Source organism: Dioscorea cayenensis, chromosome 16, assembly GCF_009730915.1.
Source record: "Dioscorea cayenensis subsp. rotundata cultivar TDr96_F1 chromosome 16, TDr96_F1_v2_PseudoChromosome.rev07_lg8_w22 25.fasta, whole genome shotgun sequence".
Taxonomy (NCBI): Eukaryota; Viridiplantae; Streptophyta; class Magnoliopsida; order Dioscoreales; family Dioscoreaceae; genus Dioscorea; species Dioscorea cayenensis.
Window position 1 is genome coordinate 2,818,830 of NC_052486.1, and position 20,171 is coordinate 2,839,000.

The 20,171-nt window shown below is 35.2% G+C and overlaps 2 protein-coding genes and 1 long non-coding RNA gene across 9 annotated transcripts; 2 read left to right on the forward strand and 1 right to left on the reverse strand.

The window, feature by feature from the left end:
- The first annotated feature begins 3,449 nt into the window (after nucleotides 1-3,449).
- LOC120279193 (disease resistance RPP13-like protein 4) lies at nucleotides 3,450-5,085 on the forward strand. Its single transcript, XM_039286056.1, has 2 exons — nucleotides 3,450-4,083; nucleotides 4,343-5,085. The coding sequence occupies exons 1-2, from the start codon at nucleotides 3,450-3,452 to the stop codon at nucleotides 5,083-5,085; spliced, it is 1,377 nt and encodes a 458-aa protein (XP_039141990.1).
- On the forward strand, nucleotides 3,653-19,971 carry LOC120279440. 7 transcript variants are annotated; one of them, XR_005541912.1, is made up of 17 exons: nucleotides 3,653-3,773; nucleotides 3,928-6,557; nucleotides 6,646-6,697; nucleotides 7,451-8,116; nucleotides 8,290-8,880; nucleotides 8,992-9,046; nucleotides 9,214-9,221; nucleotides 9,532-9,645; nucleotides 9,732-9,990; nucleotides 11,415-11,524; nucleotides 14,929-15,045; nucleotides 15,151-15,556; nucleotides 15,643-15,861; nucleotides 15,961-16,033; nucleotides 16,106-16,674; nucleotides 16,770-17,157; nucleotides 17,740-18,147. XR_005541912.1 is itself a non-coding variant. In XM_039286376.1 (8 exons), the coding sequence occupies exons 5-8, from the start codon at nucleotides 18,262-18,264 to the stop codon at nucleotides 19,746-19,748; spliced, it is 783 nt and encodes a 260-aa protein (XP_039142310.1). In that variant the 5' UTR covers nucleotides 15,564-15,861; nucleotides 15,961-16,033; nucleotides 16,106-16,674; nucleotides 16,770-17,157; nucleotides 17,740-18,261; the 3' UTR covers nucleotides 19,749-19,971. The 7 variants fall into 7 exon arrangements, 1 of the variants encoding a protein (XP_039142310.1); XR_005541908.1 differs by lacking the exon at nucleotides 9,214-9,221; XR_005541910.1 differs by lacking the exon at nucleotides 9,214-9,221 and having other exon boundaries at nucleotides 15,968-16,033.
- On the reverse strand, nucleotides 7,483-14,185 carry LOC120279442. Its single transcript, XR_005541914.1, has 2 exons — nucleotides 13,731-14,185; nucleotides 7,483-8,797 (listed from the first exon to the last, which is right to left on the reverse strand). It is a non-coding gene; the product is annotated as an uncharacterized LOC120279442 (long non-coding RNA).
- Nucleotides 19,972-20,171: the final 200 nt, after the last annotated feature.

Below are 20,171 nucleotides of genomic sequence, written 5' to 3' on the forward strand. Positions count from 1 at the left end.
TACACCTTATCCTATATATAAGCTTAAGGTTATCCATTTTATTAAAATTTAACATGATTGATTGCCTAGATCAAATTTGTCCATGAGGTAATGAATATTTGCGAATAATATCATAAATTTGTTAATAATATCATAAAAACAAGCTACATCTTGTTTCTTATATATATATATATTATATAAATATATATGCAGTAATCTATATATATATATATTTTTAACAAAAGGTAACATGTGTTGTCTGGGGTTTGCCACTGTTTGAGATTTTATCGTTCAGCTCATGCGCGCTCACCTAGTGATACGGAGTTTGAACTTATAAGTTTGCACCAAAAATAGGAGATCCATTACCACCATCGTATTTAGCGGAAGTTAAACTTCTGACACTAACTCCTTTTACAGTGGGGCTAATATCTCTTGGTTATGAACTCTTTAACCAAATCTTGATTTCTTTCTTTAATTGAATTATGAGTGCGTAAGTTTTTTTAAAGTCTTTTGTTTGAGTCTTTCTTTAACAATTAAGTTGGAATGTGGGACAGTTGTCCCATTGGTTCATATGGCTGGTTTTTTTAAAACCTTTCGTGAGTCTTTCTTTAAGAGTTAAGTCTAAATGTCAGACAACCTAACACACTTTAAACAATGTGTCTTTGTCATAATACAATATGATACCTTGCTCAATAATTTGCAAGCAGAATGCTTTGTTAATTAATTTAATTAATTCCCAAGTTATTCCTAATTAGTTAAATCCGAAGACCCAAGTATTTTGGTTTAAAAATGCACATACTTTTCGGTTGGAAAAGAAAAAACGCCTTAGTGCAAAAACATCGAGGCCTTAGTGCAACAAAACAAAAATCAATATATTAGATTTAAGAAATATAAACAAATCAACGACCTTTGAATCTAGTGACACTAGGTCTCTTGTACAACGAATTCATGTCCTATTGAGGAAACATGTTTGAACTTTGAGTCACGGAAAGTGAAGATACAGGTGTATAAAGATAATAACGTGACATGTTAATTTTCACATATATAAATATATATAAACACTAATGATTATAAAAATAAATAAATAAAACATTTAAGTGCATAAAACATAAGCATTTTTCAAAAAACTCTATATTTTGAGTCCAAAAATAAATACCAAGTAAAAATAGTTATGTCAAAAAATCTAAGCACTTCAACACAATATTATCATATTTTTTTTTTTGAAAATTGACACCGGATATCAAACAAAACCAATGTTGATTATAATTATTATTTGTTCTCCCCCTTCTTGCAAAGTGCATAGGGATAGTATATTAAATCTAAAAAAAAACTAATTATTCAAAAAATATAACTTTTATAGAAAGAGCCATTTCAAAATTCACTATTTATAATTATATATATATAAAAATAATATTTGTGTTATTTTTTATTTTTACTTTGGTCTTGAATTTATTTATAAAAAGAAAAAGAGTTAACCGTACATCTCAGTGGTCATTTTATGGGTTGTACTAGCATGAAAAGAGTAAATAATGAAAAAAATCAACGTATAGCTTATGGCATAATTGAGCAAGTGAAACCATTTTTTTTAATAAAGGCAAGAAGCACCGGTCACAAGGGGTTATTAAAAGACAGACATGTACAATGATGCATTAATTATAATGGCTTATCAACTCCTTATAGATTTATTAACTTAGCTAAATGTTACATGGAGCGATTAGAGTACGCCCTACTACATGCAAGTTCGGAAGATTTTTTAAAACCAAACCGAGTTAATAAATCCCTTATCATGTAACTTTGGAGAGAAGAGAATCAACATCACCTAATATATAGTGAATAAACAATGCTACTATAATATTTATACGGTATTGCATAGTATTATAACAGTACTGTAGATCCAGGAATTTGACCCTAGGTCATATCTATTCATCGTTCAAATAACAATCCATTACACTAGACAATGGTTGTTAGTGGGCCCCCCTCTCTCTTTCTCTCTCTCTCACTCTCTCTCATATAATTGAGCTTTAATATACATCAAAGACCTCACAAATTAAAACATACATATATCTCTTTCTCTAAAATATTACAGAAAAGGTTTTCCATCCAATTACCTATCTCGCCCGGCATGCTAATTAAATTTTTAATGTCGTCAGTTAACAATTGAGTTTATCTTTTGGCGCAGTTGGTGCCCAAAGAAAATCAGCCTCTTCAATTGGCTTGCGTGGAAAAACAAAATTCTTACGTTGGAGAACCTGGCATACCGAAGGTGCAATAGGTTGCTCGACTGCAACTTGTGTTCTGTGCCATACTAGGACCGAATCTGTCGATCATCTCTTCTTTCAGTGCCATTTTGCCAAACATGTGTGGAATTACTTTATCAGGCTTTTTCCATCTCCCTGATTCACCTTCTTCCATGGGTCATCTTTGGGGACATTGGAGGCTAGGTTGGTGTCCTGCCAGGAGAGGTTTTTGGGGGACTTTCTTGTGAAAGCAATTGTCTGAAATATTTGGCTTGCTAGAAATAATTGCATTTTTAGATGCCAATATTTTGCCTATGCATTGCATTATATTGAAAATTGACAGGATGATCTTATCTTGGTTCTCTTCAGTTGCAGAGGGCCCTAGGGAGAGGTGTGACGATGATTTATCTACTATTAGAAGGAGCTTGGTTTTCTTAGGCCCTTGGGTGGAGGTGGTCGATGTGACTCTACCGGATGAAGAGGTGCATGATCAGAGTACAGGCTAGGATGCTGCAGTGACCATGATGATGGCTTGTCTTCCTTGCCTTGTTCTTTTCTTTCTATCCTTTTTGCTCTTTTATGTTTCTGCTGTATTTTACCACATCTAGTGGTTGTTGTTCTTCTTTGTTTGTTCCACTAGGGGTTGTGGACTTTATTGTTTCCGTTTTTGTTTAATTGAAGTGGTTCACCTTTTTAAAAAAAAAAAAAAAAATTGAGTTTGTCTTTGTCACATTTGTGATAAGGCCTTGTTCAATGGTTTACTTGTAATTAAACATCGTGTTTAGCTGATAAAATATATCTTAAACCATGTAATTAATTAGTACGGTTTGATTATTATAATATAATAGGATAGAATAATGTGCAATGATTTACAAGTGGAATGATTTGTTTATCGTTGTGAAGGCATCCAAGGATTGGCAGACAGCTCACTCACCCACCATTGCTTGCTGTGAAAATAAGATTTATTATTATTATTATTATTAATTATACTTCAAGTGACTCAGTAGATCTGTAACCATTTACAGATTGAATGATTAATTTAATTTAAATTTCAAGCTGTCCGGAAAGTGACTTGAATTGTGGGAATAGTACAATTTGTTTATTTGTTTCGAGATGCACAAGTGGTAGTATTCTAATCATTATATCTTCTTACATAATAACCATGTTGTGTTTCATCGTTACAGTTCCGAATAACTTCTAAGTCATCATCTGTTCTTGGCAAGAAAGAAGATCATGGCGATGATTGTGGATGCTTTTGCTGGAAAGCTGGTGGAGAGGCTCACAAATGTCATTGAAGAGAAGGCCATCATGGTGTTAGGAGTCAAAGATGAGCTCCAAAGGCTCCGGAGAAGGATGAAGAGGCTCGCACTTGTGCTCAAGGATGCTGAGAGAAGGAGGATCCAAGACGAGGCTGTCAAAGGTTGGGTGGATGAGCTGAAAGATGTCATGTATGACGCCGAAGACATCATTGATCTTTGCATGATACAGGGCATGGGGCTGTTGCAAGATGATCATCATTCTCCGGCTGAGTCATCAAGTAGTACTGCTTCGAAACGGGTACGCTGCTATAACTTTCCTCTGCTCTCTTGTGTGCGCAGTGTGCCATTTCGGTATGAGATTTCTGATAAAATTAAGAATCTCAATGTTAAGTTAGAAGAGATATCTGAGGACAAGGACAAGTTTAACTTCATAAATTCTTCTTCTAACTCAGGTGATGCATATGTTGTGAATCAACCTTCTTCTCATCAGAGTTCCTCCTTACCTGAACCTGACATTGTGGGGTGGGATATCAGAGATGCAACCAATAGTCTTGTTGAATTATTGGTCTCTCCTCATGAACAGAAATGCCGTCTTTTTGCCATTGTCGGTATGGGGGGTATAGGCAAAACCATACTTGCACAACAAATCTATAATGATTCGAAGATAAATGATCATTTTTTTGTTACATTCGTGGATTTGGGTTTCAAAATCTTCGACATCAATGACTGACTTGCTGAAAGAAATCATAAGAAATGTTGGGCATAATTATACTGAGTCAATAACGATCGTTGAGTTGCAAAAAATTCTTTCTAATGTTCTGCGAGGGAAGAGCTTGTTCTTGGTTTTGGATGATGTTTGGGATGCAGATGTATGGATTGAATTAATTAAAAGTCTGATACAAATAGCAACAACAAAATGTAGAGTTTTGGTTACCACAAGAGACAGAAATATTGCTATGAAAATGAGGGCAGTTCATATCCACAATGCCAGTAAATTGTCTTCGGACTTTGGTTGGGAATTACTCTGTAAGAATGTTTTCACAAACAATGAGGTAAGCGATATGCAAAGAATGAAGGACATTGGGATGCAAATCATTGAGAAATGCGATGGTCTTCCAATCTCAAGCAAAGCTATTGCCGGTGTTCTACTAACAAAAGACCGAAATAAGAGAGAATGGGAGAATGTTCTTCACAACGATGCATGGACTATTACTGGACTTCCCAAAGAGCTCCGTGGAGCATTATATTTGAGCTATAAAGATTTACCTTCTGCTCTTAAACAATGTTTCCTATATTGTTCTCTTAAGCCAAAAAATTGTGAATTTGATTATTATGAACTTGTTCCTGAATGGATTGCAGAAGGTTATATAAAAGCTAGTGGAAATTCATCAATGGAGGATGTTGCTAAAGACTATTACATGGAATTAATTAAGAGGAGTTTCTTACAACCTAATCCAGATTATGTTGATATGTCCACATGCACAGTGCATGATTTGTTGAGAGGTCTTGCTCAGGCTTTAGCAGGCGATGAAAACTTTATAGGAGATCCACAAGATGCACAAAAAACTGATTCAATTAAAATAGGTACGTCGTCTGACAGTGTCAAGTGAAAAGGACAGCGTGGGTATTGAACATCTTGATTCCCTTAGAAGATTATCATTATCGACCCCTCCAAATGTGAACACACAGGTGATTGGAAGCTTGAAGCATTTGCGTCTATTGACCCTCAATGGTTACATGATTGAGAATATCCCCGATAGTATCGGGGATTTAGTACACTTGAGGCTTCTTGATTTATACAATACAAGGATATGTGAACTACCAGAATCTTTGGGAAACCTCATTAACCTACAATTCTTATTGCTAAACAATTGTCAATCTTTGCACATCCTTCCTGGAAGCATAACTAAGCTATGCAATCTGAGGAGGCTCATTCTTCGCAACACGCCTTTAAATTATGTCCCCAAAGGAATAGGCAAGTTGGAACATCTTAATTTTTTGACAGGATTTATGGTAGGAAACAATGGTATTAATGAAGGTGAGGGATGTGACCTAGAAGAGCTGCAAATGCTTACAAATCTCAGTTGCCTTGGAATAAAGAACTTGGAGAAAGCAAGAGGCAAAAGTGCTTTAGTGCTCTCAAGCAAGGCTCGCCTTAGAGAATTGCGTCTTAGTTGCACACCCAATATTAGTGGGCATGTTCAACAGCAAGAGATGGACAATATTGTACAAGTCTTTGATGAGCTATCCCCTTCAACAAGCCTTGCTGATCTAGAAATTGAAGATTATTTTGGGGCTCGATATCCAAAGTGGATGACACCCACTTCAATTGGTACTACTTTTCTTGAATTAACTTATTTGGAACTTGTTAATTGCTCCAACTGCTCTCAGCTTCCCCCGCTTGGCCAACTGCCCCAGCTTAAGTTTCTGTTGATAGAAGGAGCAACTGCAGTAGTATCGATCGGCCCTGAATTTTTAGGTAATGGAGAACCTGCAGAAAGTGCCTTCCTTAAGCTTGAAGGCTTAGTACTCGAAGACATGCCTAATTGGGAGGAATGGTCGCTGACCAGTGGAGAGGAAGATAACAAGCTTGAATCTAGCAATCTATTGCTCTTCCCCCATCTCAAGAGAATTTTCATTAATAAGTGCCCCAAGCTTAAAGCTCTTCCAAGAGGCTTGAATGTCATCCAACAATTGCAAATTGGAAGTGCTCACAACCTTTTAAAGGTCTCTGATCTCCGTGCCTTGAGAGAATTGGTAGTTGCTTATTGCCCAATGCTGAAGTGTGTTGAGAAGCTTGAGTCTCTGCAGAGCTTGAAGATGGTTGATACATCGAACAAGAGTCTCCCTGAGTGGCTCATTTCTTTCCTCCAACAACACGAAAAGCTTCATGATAATCAATTCTACTTGCTATTGGTGTCCAGTGCCCAAGCATTGAACGGATGTTTTAAAGGCCATCCCTATTGGGGTTTCCTCCAGCAAGTGCCTCGCTTGGAAGCATATGCAAAGAACAGAACCATGTATTTAAAGTACACCAAGGATCCATTTTCCTACCAAACCAACGTTGATGAAGTATCAATTGGTATGTATATCACTCATGCATGAAACCCCTCTTCTATGTTTTGAATACCTTTAATTATGATGTTTACCTCTTATGGCGGCTTATGCAGATGAAGACTAGGATGAAAGCTTGAAGTTTAATGAGATAATGACACACGACTGGTATGACTCATTGCATCTCTAATCTTATTCCTTCAATCTGCTATGATTTATTTATCCAACTACTTTATGAATTGAAATTAAGCTGATCACTAGCAAGTTCTATCTTTAAAATTGTGATGTATTTGTGTTCATTGAGTTTATTTTCACAGGAGAAATGGTGGGTAAACATGTTTGCAAAAAGAAAATGTGATATCATGACCGACCTGCACACTAGTTTGAGATTTCAAATTACATGGTTTCAATTTGAGTTGATGGTTTATGCGGATCATGAATTCCATATCTGTTCTTGCAAGAGCACAGAGAAGCATGCTGCGATGCTTTGCAGTTTCTTTCCTTCATGCTTTCTTTGATTTTCAATGTGAATTGAGCTTGAAACTTGATGATATCCTTCTACTTTTTTACTGCTTAATTAATTTATATGATGAGTTATGGGGATTGATAGAATAGCGTGGCACTTGTTTAATAATCATTTTCCTTCTTTACTTAGTTTTCTGAACAATATGAGAGTTTATTCTGAGTTAGTTATATATATATATATACACACACACACGAATGCAGATATCTGGGAGTGGGATATTTAGTAGAATGTCTGAAAATACAATGGAGTACGATAAGACATGTGTCTCTAATCCTGCATGAAGCTCTAAAGTGAATGTGACTGAACCTACATAGTGTATCTAATAATTCTGCATTTGATTCATGTGTACCAAAATATCGCTATTAATAATAAAATTCCCAATTGACATTGAACAGGATCTAATGGATATGCTGGGCAAGCAACGGCGTAATCTGAAGAAATTGATTCATTCTCAAATAATTAGGGGCTTTTTTGGCAACTAGTATCCAAAGTGGATGTCATCCACTTCCATCAGTACAACTCTTCATGAATTGACTGGTTTACAGCTTGTTAATTGCTCGAGTTGCCCTCAACTACTGTTGAACATGACTAAGTGAGAAGACAAAAAGGAGTCTAAAGAAATTTTCTATTTTCGACTGCCCCAAGTTGAAAGCTCTTCCAAGAAGCTTGAAACATACCAACATCAAAGAATTGCAAATCGAAGGTTGTCAGTCTTTCAAGGGTCTCTGGTCTCCCTTCCTTGAGAGAGTAGGAAGTTGTTGATTGCTTGTGGAGAAGCTTGACTCTTTGCAGAGCTTGAAGCTTATTGATGAAGAGAGCAGAAGTCTCCGAGTGGCTTATCTCATTTCTCCAACAACGTGAAAAACCTCATGAAGATCATTTTTGCTTGTATTTGGAGTGCACTGTACAAGCACTCCATGGGTGTTTGCAACGGTCTCCATATTGGTTGTTCCTCCAGCAAGTACCCCGCTTGGTAGCATATGCAAAAGGGAGAAGCATGTATTTGAAGTACACTTAGGAACCGTATTCCTATGAAACCAATCTTGTTCAAGACATGACTGGTATGTATAAATCATCACTCCTTTGTATATTTATATAACCTGTAAGTGCCTAATTATTGTTGATTAGAATCATGATGTTTATATAACCAAAGTGGCTGACATCCACTTCAATTAGTACTGCTTTTCTTGAATTGAACTGTTTGATAATTGGTCGTTGCACCAACTGCTCTCAGTTTCCCCAGCTTGGCCAACTGCCAATTGGTCCTGAATTTCTTGGCAATGGAGAACATGCAAAAAGTGCCTTCCCCAAGCTTGAATACTTAATAATTTGGAATATGACCAATTGGGAGGCATGGTCACTAATGAGTGGAGAGGAAGAAAACGAGCTTGAATCTAGCAGCCTATTGCTCTTCCCTCGTCTTATTCGTATTGCCATTAAAAATTGTCCCAAGCTTAAAGATCTTCCCAAAGGCCTGAATCGCATCCCAAAATTGCACATCAAACAAGCTGCCAAACTTTCGAGGGTCTCTGATCTCCCTGCATTGAGAGAATTGGAAGTCATTGATTGCTCAAAGCTGGCATGTGTCGAGAAGGTTGACTCTCTACAGACCTTGGTGATGATTGATGAAGAGAACAAGAGTCTCCCCCAGTGGTTCATTTCTTTCCTACAACAATTCAAAATGCCTCAAGACAATCAATTCCTTATTGGGTTTTCCTCCAGCAAAAACCCCGCTTCGAAGCCTGTGCAGAGAAGAAAAGCATGTATTTGAAGTTCACTAAAGAATTATTATCCTACCAAACCAACCTTGATGAAGAGACAACTGGTATGTATATGACTCATGAGATATACTCTCCTCTATATTTTGTAATTTGTAAGTGCTTATGATATTGTTTATGAGAATTATGATGTTTACCTCTTCTTGTGGCTTATGCAGATGAAGACCAGCAAAAAAAGCTTGAAGTTTAATGACATGAGGACTTGCGTGACTGGTATGGCTCATTGCATCTCTAATCTTGCTTGTATATATATATATTTTTCTTCTATCTGCTTTGATTTATTTATCTATCTACTGTATGATTTGGAATTAAGCTCATCACTAGCAAGTTCTATCTTTAGAATTGTGATAAATATCTGTTCGCTGAATTAATTTTCACAGGAGGAATGGTGGGTAAACATTTCTGCACACTATTTAGACAGTTCAAGTTACATGGTTTCAATTTGAGATGATGGTTTCTGTGGATGATGAATGCCACATGGAAGAGTACAGAGGGGCATTCTACAATGCTTTTGAGTTTCTTTCCCTCATCATGCTTTCTTTAATTTTCAATGTGATTTGAGCTTGAAATGAGATGATCTCCTAATACTTTTTACAGCTTAATTAAGTGACAGAATAGCATGACACTTGTTTATGATCGGTTTCATTACTTTCCTGAACAACATGTGAGAGCTTCTTCTGAATTATATATATGTGCAGATATTTGGGAGTGGGATTTCCAGTAGACTGTCTGAAAATACAATGGCGCAAGTTAAGATGTGTCTCTAATTGTGCTTGAAGCTCTTGAGGGGGAGTCCATTTTCTCCAATGACAGTAAATGTCACCAAGCCTATATCGTATTTCTAATAACTCTACTTTTGATCTTCTTAATAATAAAATTCCTAATTGATATTGAACAGGTTCTATGTGGATATGACAGGCGAGAAATGGTGTAATCCATCGGCTACAATTCAATCTAATGAAATTTATTCATTTTCAAACTTTCTCTATTCACAGTCTTCCAACTCCTCAGAATCTATGAACTAATGAACCAATCATGAAGCCTGGATTCTAGCTCAACAATGAAAAGATTTATATGTGGGAGGGCCATAGATGTGAGAACATAAAAACTTGCAAGCATATCGAACTCTTATTCAACCAAGGGCCCAGAAAAGTTGGGTAAGCATATTTGCATGGCAAATGAATTCTTATTCAGTCTGCTTTGATTTATTTATCTATCTACTTTATGATTTGGAGTTAGGCTCATAACTAACAAGTTCTTTGTTTAGAATTGTGATACATATGTGTTCACTGAATTAATTTTGCCAGAGGGAATGATGAGTAAACATGTTTACGAAGAGAGTATGTGATATCATGACTGACCTGCACACTTGTTTGGGAGTTCAAATTTCTTGGTTTCAGTTTGAGATTTTTTCCTTCATCATAATTTCTTTCATTTTCAATGTGAATTGAGGTTGAAACTAGATAATCTCCTTGCACTTTTTATGGTTTAAGTAAATTACATCAGGACTTCTGGGGATTGATAGAATAGCATGACACTTGTTTGATATTTGGTTTCCTTCTGTACTTAGTTTTCTATACAATACATGACACTACAAGAAAATTACTGTTTAGAAACAGCATTTTCCGTTTCTACTCCGTTCCTAAAGTGAATTAGCAATGGATTAGAAACGAAATTTATTTGTTTTGAATACCCTTGTTTCTAATTTGAATAGAAAGGGAAAATATTCTGTTTCTAAATTTAGGAACGGATTGGAAACGGAAAGCATTATATTTCTAATTTTTGAAAAATTAAAACGGAATAAGATGTGTTGCTAATCCGCTCTAAGTTACAAAAATAGAAACGGATTCCAAACGGAATATTTTCTGTTTTATTTTTTTCCCCTATTAGAAACAATAGCTTTTTTGTTCCTAATCCGTTCCTAAAGTTTTTTTTAAAATTAAAAAACAATATTCAAACAAATAAATCCGTTTCTAACATTTAATTCAATAAAATAAAATAAAAATTATATCCCTATTTGTTTTTAAAAATCTGCTACATAAATTTTTAACCTATAACACCAATAAATAAGATAAGCACATCGATTCATACAAAAAGAAATATATAAGTATTTATGTTCAACACAAAATAATAAGTATACGACAAATACAACTATAAGCCAACATCATGATCGTCAGTAACTGGTTGTGAGTCCTATGTGGTAAACTGCGATTGCTGAAGAATCCTCCTCTCAAAACTCATCATCATGTCCTTCATTTGACGCATCATCTCCGCACGATATTGATCCCTTTCCTCTTTCATTTCAAGCAAACTTTGTTGAAGCTCCTTGTTATTATGCATTCATTCTATTTTACTTCCTTTTCTATTTTAATATGCATTCATTTTCTTATCTGTTAATTGGCTGCCATTATTGCATGAAAGAATAGTATCTTCATATTTTTTATTTCACTAAATTTCTTATATATGAAAGCTTGTTGTAGCTAAGTAATACTAACAATCAAACAATGAACAGTAGTATTTTATGTTTGGCTTTCACAAACAATTTTTGAAGTCACAATTTATGTTGTGATAAACATGACAGAGGCCTGCTTTTGAGATGATTCGAGCTATCAACAAATTTAAGTCTGACTTTGGGGGGCAAATTGTTTCTTTAGAGCATGTGCAGCCTTCTTTGGATCATGTGCCTCACCGGTGTGTTGATACTGTCTTCTATATGCGCCTTTGCATTTCACATTAAAGAACTATTACTTATATATTATTACCAAGCATGATGGTTTTTTTTTTATGTGATTAGTGTGACAATGTTTGGAAATACCATGGTAGATTGTGGGCCTAGATGGTATTTAGTCTGATGGCACCATACTATGATTTTGTAAAATGAGCAATCATAGTGAATATTACTGTTATATCAGATGACTTAATCAATAATGTAGTCAATAGTTTGTACTAGTCACTGTGATCAAATGCAGAATATCGAGTGTCTTTAAAATTCTCAGAGTCATGTCAGAGATAACCTTGGGCAAATTACTCAAACAAGTTTTGATTTTGAACTTCAGTATTGAGATTATACATAGTGTATACTTCTGTCTATCTTCAGGCTTGTGCTGGAGAATATACCAATTGTCAATCTTACTAATATGATTTTGAATCTCAAATATACTGGATACTGGGAGGAGCAACATAGTGACTTTGGAACCCTATCAATATAAGTTTGTGCACATTTCTTGCTTTGAGTATAGTGTCAATTGTTATATTTGCTTATGCAGTAGCATTCCAGAATTATAGAAATTGAGTTGGAATTTTGGCTGGCTAGCTGTTTTCTGAAGGACCTGAAAGTCTGCTAAGTCTTTGTTTTCACTGTTTCACCCTTATACTTGCCGAGGGTTTCATATGTCATATGTTTTATATATTAAGCTATAATGGGATGATTTAGCAAGTAAATTGGAAAAGATATGAAAAAGGAGTGGTTTATATAATTTCCACCTCTCAGTTTATGTTAGGTATTTTTTTCTTAGTTTTTTTGTAGTTAGGCGGGTGTGACAACCCCCACTATGGGTTTTGGGAAACTAAAGCTATGGTTTATCAACATAGAAGTGAGGAAATCATTTCTTCTTGTTCTTCTACAAAACAAGTAGAAATGAGCTTCATTGCTCAAGAATCAAAGCATAAACTACATGAAGCAGGTTATCCCTTGATTCACATTGGTTTAATCTTAATAGGAATCCATTCACTCCATCGTAATGATTATGGTTCCAAAGTTATTCATCTGACAATATTCCAAACAAAGCCACAATTGGCTCCATGGAAGTAGATATGTCAAAAGGAGTAGAAATCTGTTATTTAGCTCCTAACATGTTAATCAGTGTTAGGGATTTCTGCAAATTTTTTAAATTAATTATAAAGACAAAAGGATATGATTCTATGCAGGATAGAGAAAATTTGTTAATCTCAAAAGCTTTGATAGGACGGCTAGGAAATTCATCTGCCACAGCCTATAAACTTACTATCCAAAATGTCCTTCAGCATTTAGAAACAAAAGGCATAAGGGCAATTCCAGGAAAAATTATCTCTCCATCCTTATTAGAAGGAACAGACTGGTCTATAGATCTTACTCCTAAGACTAAGATCCCTACTGGCATTCATTATTGGCCAACAGACAAACATACTTCATCCTTTCGATTCACTGATTATGAATCAAATCCTTCAGCTTCTTCTTCTCAACCTAAAATAAAGGATACAGATGAACCTGAAGAACATGCTTATTGTCTTATGATAAATGATTATGATTTCAACTCAAATTATAGTTTTTCCAGTCTTTCCAAGCCATTTTCATTCAATTCATCTAGGGAGAGGTCATTGATCTCCATAAAAAATTAATGATTTATTTAATTAACATACTTTGGATATAAAGTTTTTCTTAATAATAGCACTTTTAACAGTCAAAGAAAAACAATCAATAGGTAGATCTAAAATTAACAAGAATAAAACACACAATTCAATAAATTAAAAAAAAAACCTCTACAAATCCAGTACTTGTAGTAGTTTAGTAGATAATAATACCAATGCCAAAGAAAGGCTGTTAAAAATTATCAACTTTAGCTTTCTATAGCCATTTAAGCTCAGAGAAACTGGTATCTAATTAGGTTTTCAATCCATCAAACAACTTGAGAGGAAAAAAAAAGGCAGGATGGGAACTAGGATTCTCAGCTCTTCAATAGAGAAATCAAGCACTAGGAATGATAACCCTAAAATTCCCTTAATGATCGAACTCCTCAAAGATACTAGAGCTAGAGCCTAACTCGAAAAATCAAAATCAAACCATGTATTCGGATTAAATTCGTTGAGATCTCTAACTCGAAAAATCAAAATCAAAGCATTGAAGAAGAAGAATAAGTACCAAGCTAGAGCCTCCGGATCGGAAGGGAACCAAGTGCTCCGAAGCGCAACCCGACGATCAGCGGATCCAAACCCCGTCTGCACCCCGACGAAGCCCAGCAGCTTCGGCCGATCCTCCAACCCAACACCGCCACCAACGCTAGATCTTGACCGGAAGTTCCTAAGCGTGTCCTCGGGGGGGGCGAAAGAGCACGACAATGGCGAAGACGATCCCGATGGCACCGACAAAGAAGAACACGCCGGAGATAAGCAAGGAGAGGGAGATGCGCGGCGGCAGCTACGCGGCGGCGGCGGCACGGCGGCGGCGGCACGGCGGCGGGGGTACTTCGAGGGATCAATTGAAGAGAGGCAAAATGAAGAAGAGAAGCAAGCTTATCAAGCAGACATTATACTTATTTAAAATGAGAAGACATTTTTATTTGACATAAGATTAGCTTATCAAGCAGTTTTTTAAATTTATTTATTTATATATAATTTTGCACATAATTTTATAAGACTCTACAAAAGAAAAAACTAAAGTTTATCAAATATGATTAATTTTAGCCTAAACTAATTATAATCATTTCAAATATTTCAATACTTTGACATAAATAATTTCTCATGTGAACTGGATTGAATAAATATTAATTATTTGAGATGATAACATGACATTAATAGCAAGCAATAATATATTAATTTTTAAATTCGTTTCTAGTCCCTTTTTATTAGAAACGGATATTTTTTTTAATATTTAATGATATTTAAATAATATATTAATTTTTAAATCCGTTTCTAATCCCTTTTCTAATAGAAACGGATTAGAAACGGATATTTTTTTTAATATTTAATGATATTTAAATAATATATTAATTTTTAAATCCGTTTCTAGTCTCTTTCTAATAGAAACGGATTAGAAACGGATATTTTTATAATATTTAATGATATTTAAATAATATATTAATTTTTAAATCCGTTTCTAGTCCCTTTCTAATAGAAACGGATTAGAAACAGATATTTTTAAATATTTTAATAAATCATATTTTTAAACGCCCGTTTGTAAGCCGTTGTTATTAAAATCATATTAAAAACGATTGTTATTCCGTTGCTAATCGGTTGCAAGTTCAAACAGAATAAATTCCGTTTCTAATATTCTGTTTTTAAATTGTAACTTTCTTGTAGTGTGAGAGTTTCTTTCGAGTTATTTGTATCTATATATGTAGATATTTGGAAGTGGACTTTCCAATATAATGTCTGAAAATACAATGGAGCATTATAAGATTTGTGTCTTTAAATTCTGCTTGAAGCTCTTGAGGTGGAGTCCATTTTCACCAATGAAAGTAAGTGTGATCATACCTTTAATTGTGTCTAACAATTCTGACTTTTGATTTGTCTTTACCAAAATATAGGCTGCTAATATTGAATTCCTGATTGATATTGCACAGGGTCTATGTGGATATGATGGCCAAGAGATGGTCTAATGCTTCAGATACAATTTAATCTAATGGAAGGAATTCATTCTCAAAGCATATCTATTCACACACTACCATCTCCTTTAGAATCAGTGAACTATGGATCCAATCATGAAGTTAGAGTTCTAGCTCAAGAGTGAAAAAATTCAATTCATATGTTGAGTTCATAGATGTGAGAACATGAAAACTTGCAAGCATATTGAATTCTTGTTCAACCGAGGTTTGTTATTAATTTTCACCAGAGGCCCAGAAAAGATGGGTAAACATATTTGCATGGCAATGACTTGATGAATGAACTGCGAAATTGTTTGAGAGTGTATCTCTAATCTTGCAAGACAGGCATGAGAAGTTAAAGATATTGCATAGGGATCAAAATGTTGTATGTTTTGGTTTCTTTCTCCTTCTCCTTTCTATCTTTTATTTTGTATGTGACTTGACCTAAAACTATCCGTGTAATTTTTGCAGCTTACTTGAGTTAATCATTGTCCTCTTCTTTCCACCATTAACAACAAAAGGATGCACGGAGAGCACTGCAGGAGAAGTTGGGGGACTGTCTTTCATGTCAGTTCTTGAATTGACTTCTTTCTTGGATTATTTTTTCTGAGTAGTTCACAAAGTTTCTTTCAATGATTAAGATACATATCAGAATATATGATGGAGCATGATGGGATCTTTCCTTTCAATGTATGCTTCCCTGACAAGTGTATATCTGATAATTTTAATTTTTTGATTCATATTTACTGAAATATCGACTACTAACAATAAAAAAGTCTTTTTTAATAGTCAACAGGGTCATTGGAGATTGTGAGTGTTTGCACATCCTTCCTAGAATCATAACCAAGCTATGCAATCTGAGGTAAGTTGGAACATCTCAATAACCTAACAGGACTTATGGTAACAGATGATGGTATTAACATTAGATGCACAGGCAGGAGAAGGATGCACTTGGAAGAGTTAGTGGCACTAGAAAAAATTGCTTACATTCAAATAGACAAGTTGGGGAAGCCAACAAAATTGCATCAGTGTTACCTTCAAATGAACAAGCTTGCTAAAGTGTTTGATGTGATCGCCTCCATCAGGCATTTGAGAACATAAGGATCCATGCCTTCTATTGTTGTCGGTATCCAATGCAGATCCCTTCTACTTTTCTTCTTCACCTGACAATTTTGGATCTTGATGACTGCAAGTCCTTCCTTCAGCTTCCCCAGCTTGGCCAACTTCTGAAACTGACATATCTATTGAATTGAAGCAGCAATTACAGTAGTATCAATTGGGCATGAATTCCTCACCAAAGGAGAACTTCAACTGCCTTTAATATGCTTGAATGCCTATTATTTTGGAACATGTGAATGCAGACTGGATAGCAAGAAGTTATTTGGAACAATTCAGATCTGACCCTGCATAGAAAATATCTGCCATCAGCCAGACTATCAAGACAAATCAAGAGGTTCACATCAGTAGATTAGTGGCTTACAGGGCAAAGTGTGCAGCACTCAAGTAAGTAACATACTCTATTTGAAATATTTTCAATTAAATCACATTGTTCTCACATAGTACTTGTGCATATTTAATTTGTTATGTTTTTGAATTAGATTGATAGATGGTGATGAGGAAACACAAATGAAGAGTCTATATTACTACAGATTGGAATTAATGAGGACACATCCTGGATCAAGTGTGATTTTCAGATGTGATGAAGGTAAATTCCAGTGTATGTATGTCTGCTTAGCTCCCTTAAGGGAGGGTTTTTTGGCAGGTTGTAGGCAAATTATGTCAGTGGATGGGTGCTTCCTCAAAGGACTATATGGTGAATAGCTCCTTTCAGCAGTGGGGATAGATGCTAATGATTGCATCTATCCTGTTGCTTGGGCCACAGTTGGTAAGAAGAACAAGGACAACTGGAAGTTCTTGGAGCTACTATCAGAAGATTTGAGGATAACAAATAGCTTCCAGTGGGAATTCATGAGCGATAGACAAAAGGTAAATGACTGACTTTACTGATTAATATGTGATTTTAACTTATCTATATTCAATTTTTTGTTCTGCCTAATCTTGTTCTAGCATAAACTGATTAATATAGAACCTTGTTTTGCCTAATATTATTCCGCCTAATGCTGTTCTTCCTAACATTATTCTGATCTTTATTTGTTGTATGGAAGGTTAACATTGTCTAATTTATTTAACTTATCTAACTGATGTTCTTCCTCATGTTATTATTTAACTTATCTAATTGATTAACATTGTCTAATTTATTTATTGATGTTCTGCCCACCATTGTTATTATTGTTTCTATATGGAAATTTGTTTAAATTGTTTTTTGATGTTTTCCCAACATTGTTATTATTTTTGCCATAAGCTTGTATAATTTGTTTGTTGATGTTCTGGCCATTATTGTTGTGATCTTTATATGGAAGCTTGTTTTTTTTATGGATTATTGTTGCTCTCATTAACACTGTTGTTTTGTCTAACAATCTTGTTTTATTTTGTTGTGTTTTCTTTTTCCCTTCCCCTCTTAATCTACTTGTGGTGGATGATATGTGTGTCAATTAAATAAAACCTTAGGGTCTAATGCCCGCAATTGAAGAGTTATTCCCCAATTGTGAACATAAATACTGTGTGAGGCACATCCACACCAATTTCAAAAAAACTTATAGAGGAAAGGCCTTGAAAGACCAGTTGTGGCATTGTGCCAAAGCAACCAACACTCCTTCTTTTGAGAAAGCCATGGAACAATTAAAGGATATGTCTCAAGGTGCCTTTGAATACTTGAAAAAAATAGACCCTCATCATTGGAGTAGGTCTCATTTCCAACCCAAGTACAAGTGTGACATACTACTTAATAACATGTGTGAATGCTTTAACAGTCAAATTCTCGAGGCTAGGGTTAAAGGCATAGTCACCATGAATGAGATCATAAGGACCACATTAATGGTTAGGATTCAAAAAAAAAAGGGATGATATGCAAAAATGTCAAACAGCCCATTGCCCCAAATTACTGAAAAAACTAGAAAAACTCAAGCAGCTCAGTTGGTCTTATAATACCATTTGGTCTGGGGGGGAGCCAATATCAGGTTGTAGGGCCAGATGGTCAATTTGTGGTGGATAAGGATGTGGGCTACTTGTTCATGTAGGAAGTGGGAACTCTCAGGGATTCCTTGTGGCCATGCCATTTCAGTCATCTATTACAATAGAGACAAACCAGAAAATTTCTTAAATGACTGCTACAAAGTTAGCACATTCTTAAATACATATAGGCACACATTGAACCCCACCCAAGATAGACAATGTTGGCCAAAGAGTAATCAAGGTCCAATGGTGCCACCTGACCCAATGCAGAAGAAAAGAGGTAGGAAGACTATGCTAAGAAGGGAGCCGGGTGAGGAAACCAGTGGCTTTAAACATGGTAGAGTTTCCAAAAAAGGAGTTTCCATGAAGTGTAGTGTTTGTGGTGCTAAAGGACACAATAAAAGGCATCATAAGGTAAGTCAGGTGAGTCTCAGTTATGTATATCTTCAATATGTTATGTTATTATTACAATTCTGTATGCAGGTAATTTCATAATTTTCACCTATATGTTTTCTAGGTTATTGATGGAATCACAGGTGAGCAAGAACATCAACAACCAGTTGAAGCAACAAATCCTATGGATATAGTTGATCCCCAGGTTTTGCAAGCACATTTTGAAATGGTGAGTGAGGTTCAGCATATTAAATTATCTCACATGCCTTCTAGGGTTTTTTTTATGTCATTTAAACTATCAACCAGGTTGATAGTTTAGTTGGAGCTAACCAGCAAGCAGGAGACATTAGACAAGGCCAGAATGTATCTGAACCACTGTCACAGGTAAAGATCAATCATTGTATGTTAGTGTAGGGGTTAATTTTGTTCATCATCATTATCCTCTTCTCACTAGTCATTATTTTCTTAATTCATTCAGATTATTAATTCATCTAGGGTTTTTTTATGCCAATTAAATGCTCAACCAGGTTGATAGTTTAGTTGGAGCTAACCAGTAAGTAGGAGACATTAGACAAGGCCAGAATGTATTTGAACCACTGTCACAGGTAAAGATCAATCATTGTATGCTAGTGTAGGGCTTAATTTTGTTCATCATCATTATTTTCTCACTAGTCATTATTTTCTTAATTCATTCAGATTATTAATGAACCTAACCAAACCATGGCTTCCCATGTTATAGTAACTGAGAAGAATGGAAGGCAAAAATTGACTACAATAAGATCCAAATGTATAGCTAGAAATGTTGCACATGCTGGACATCCTTCACAGGTTAATGACAATGCATCTGATTTAATCTCTATTGTAATTATAATGATGAAATTACTGCAAATTAATATTGTCCCAATTTTTATACATAGGTGCAACAAATTGCAAAGGAGCCAACAAACAAAAATTCTACAGGAAGTAATGCTAGGAATCATTTCTTGAGAAGTCAAGGTAGACAAAAGGACAATGAGGATAGATCTAAAGAAGGGGGTCTCAGCAGAAGGAAGAGGAATTGGGTTCCCCCAGGAACTTCCACTGTTGGAGCTGCTAAACATGGAAGGAAGTGAAAAAATAGATAGTGTACAAACCTAAAACTTATGTATTTTGTGGTATTTGGCTGGAGATCTTTATAAACCATTTTTGCATTTTCTGGTATTTTACTTTGTCATGTGTGAATGAGATGCATTCATCTAAATGCAATTATGCAGTTTTGTATTGTGTTTCAAAAGATCTTCAGAAGCCAAAGATGTAAATTATACTTTTGTAAATGCAGTTATGCAATTTTGAAATTGGCTGACAAAACTTCAAACCAAAAATTTGTATATTTTGGTTTGTTATATATGAATTAATTGATGCCTGACAACCTTCAGACAAACTGCAAATGAAATGGATTTGTATGCTTAAATCACAGACATCTACTAATAGCCAAGCTGTGTACAACCTTCAGACAACCAAAAATTTTGCCAATTTTTCCCTTGATAACAACAATT

What these genes read in the sequence shown, in the direction of transcription:
- LOC120279193 (XM_039286056.1), top strand. Translation starts at nt 3,450, where the DNA reads ATGGCGATGATTGTGGATGCTTTTGCTGGAAAGCTGGTGGAGAGGCTC. An exon ending in CCGTCTTTTTGCCATTGTCG is followed by an intron (nt 4,084 to 4,342) that starts GTATGGGGGGTA and finishes TTTGGGATGCAG; the next exon opens with ATGTATGGATTGAATTAATT.
- LOC120279440 (XM_039286376.1), top strand. Translation starts at nt 18,262, where the DNA reads ATGGTCAATTTGTGGTGGATAAGGATGTGGGCTACTTGTTCATGTAGG. An exon ending in GGCATCATAAGGTAAGTCAG is followed by an intron (nt 18,667 to 18,760) that starts GTGAGTCTCAGT and finishes TATGTTTTCTAG; the next exon opens with GTTATTGATGGAATCACAGG. An exon ending in TGCAAGCACATTTTGAAATG is followed by an intron (nt 18,866 to 18,942) that starts GTGAGTGAGGTT and finishes ACTATCAACCAG; the next exon opens with GTTGATAGTTTAGTTGGAGC.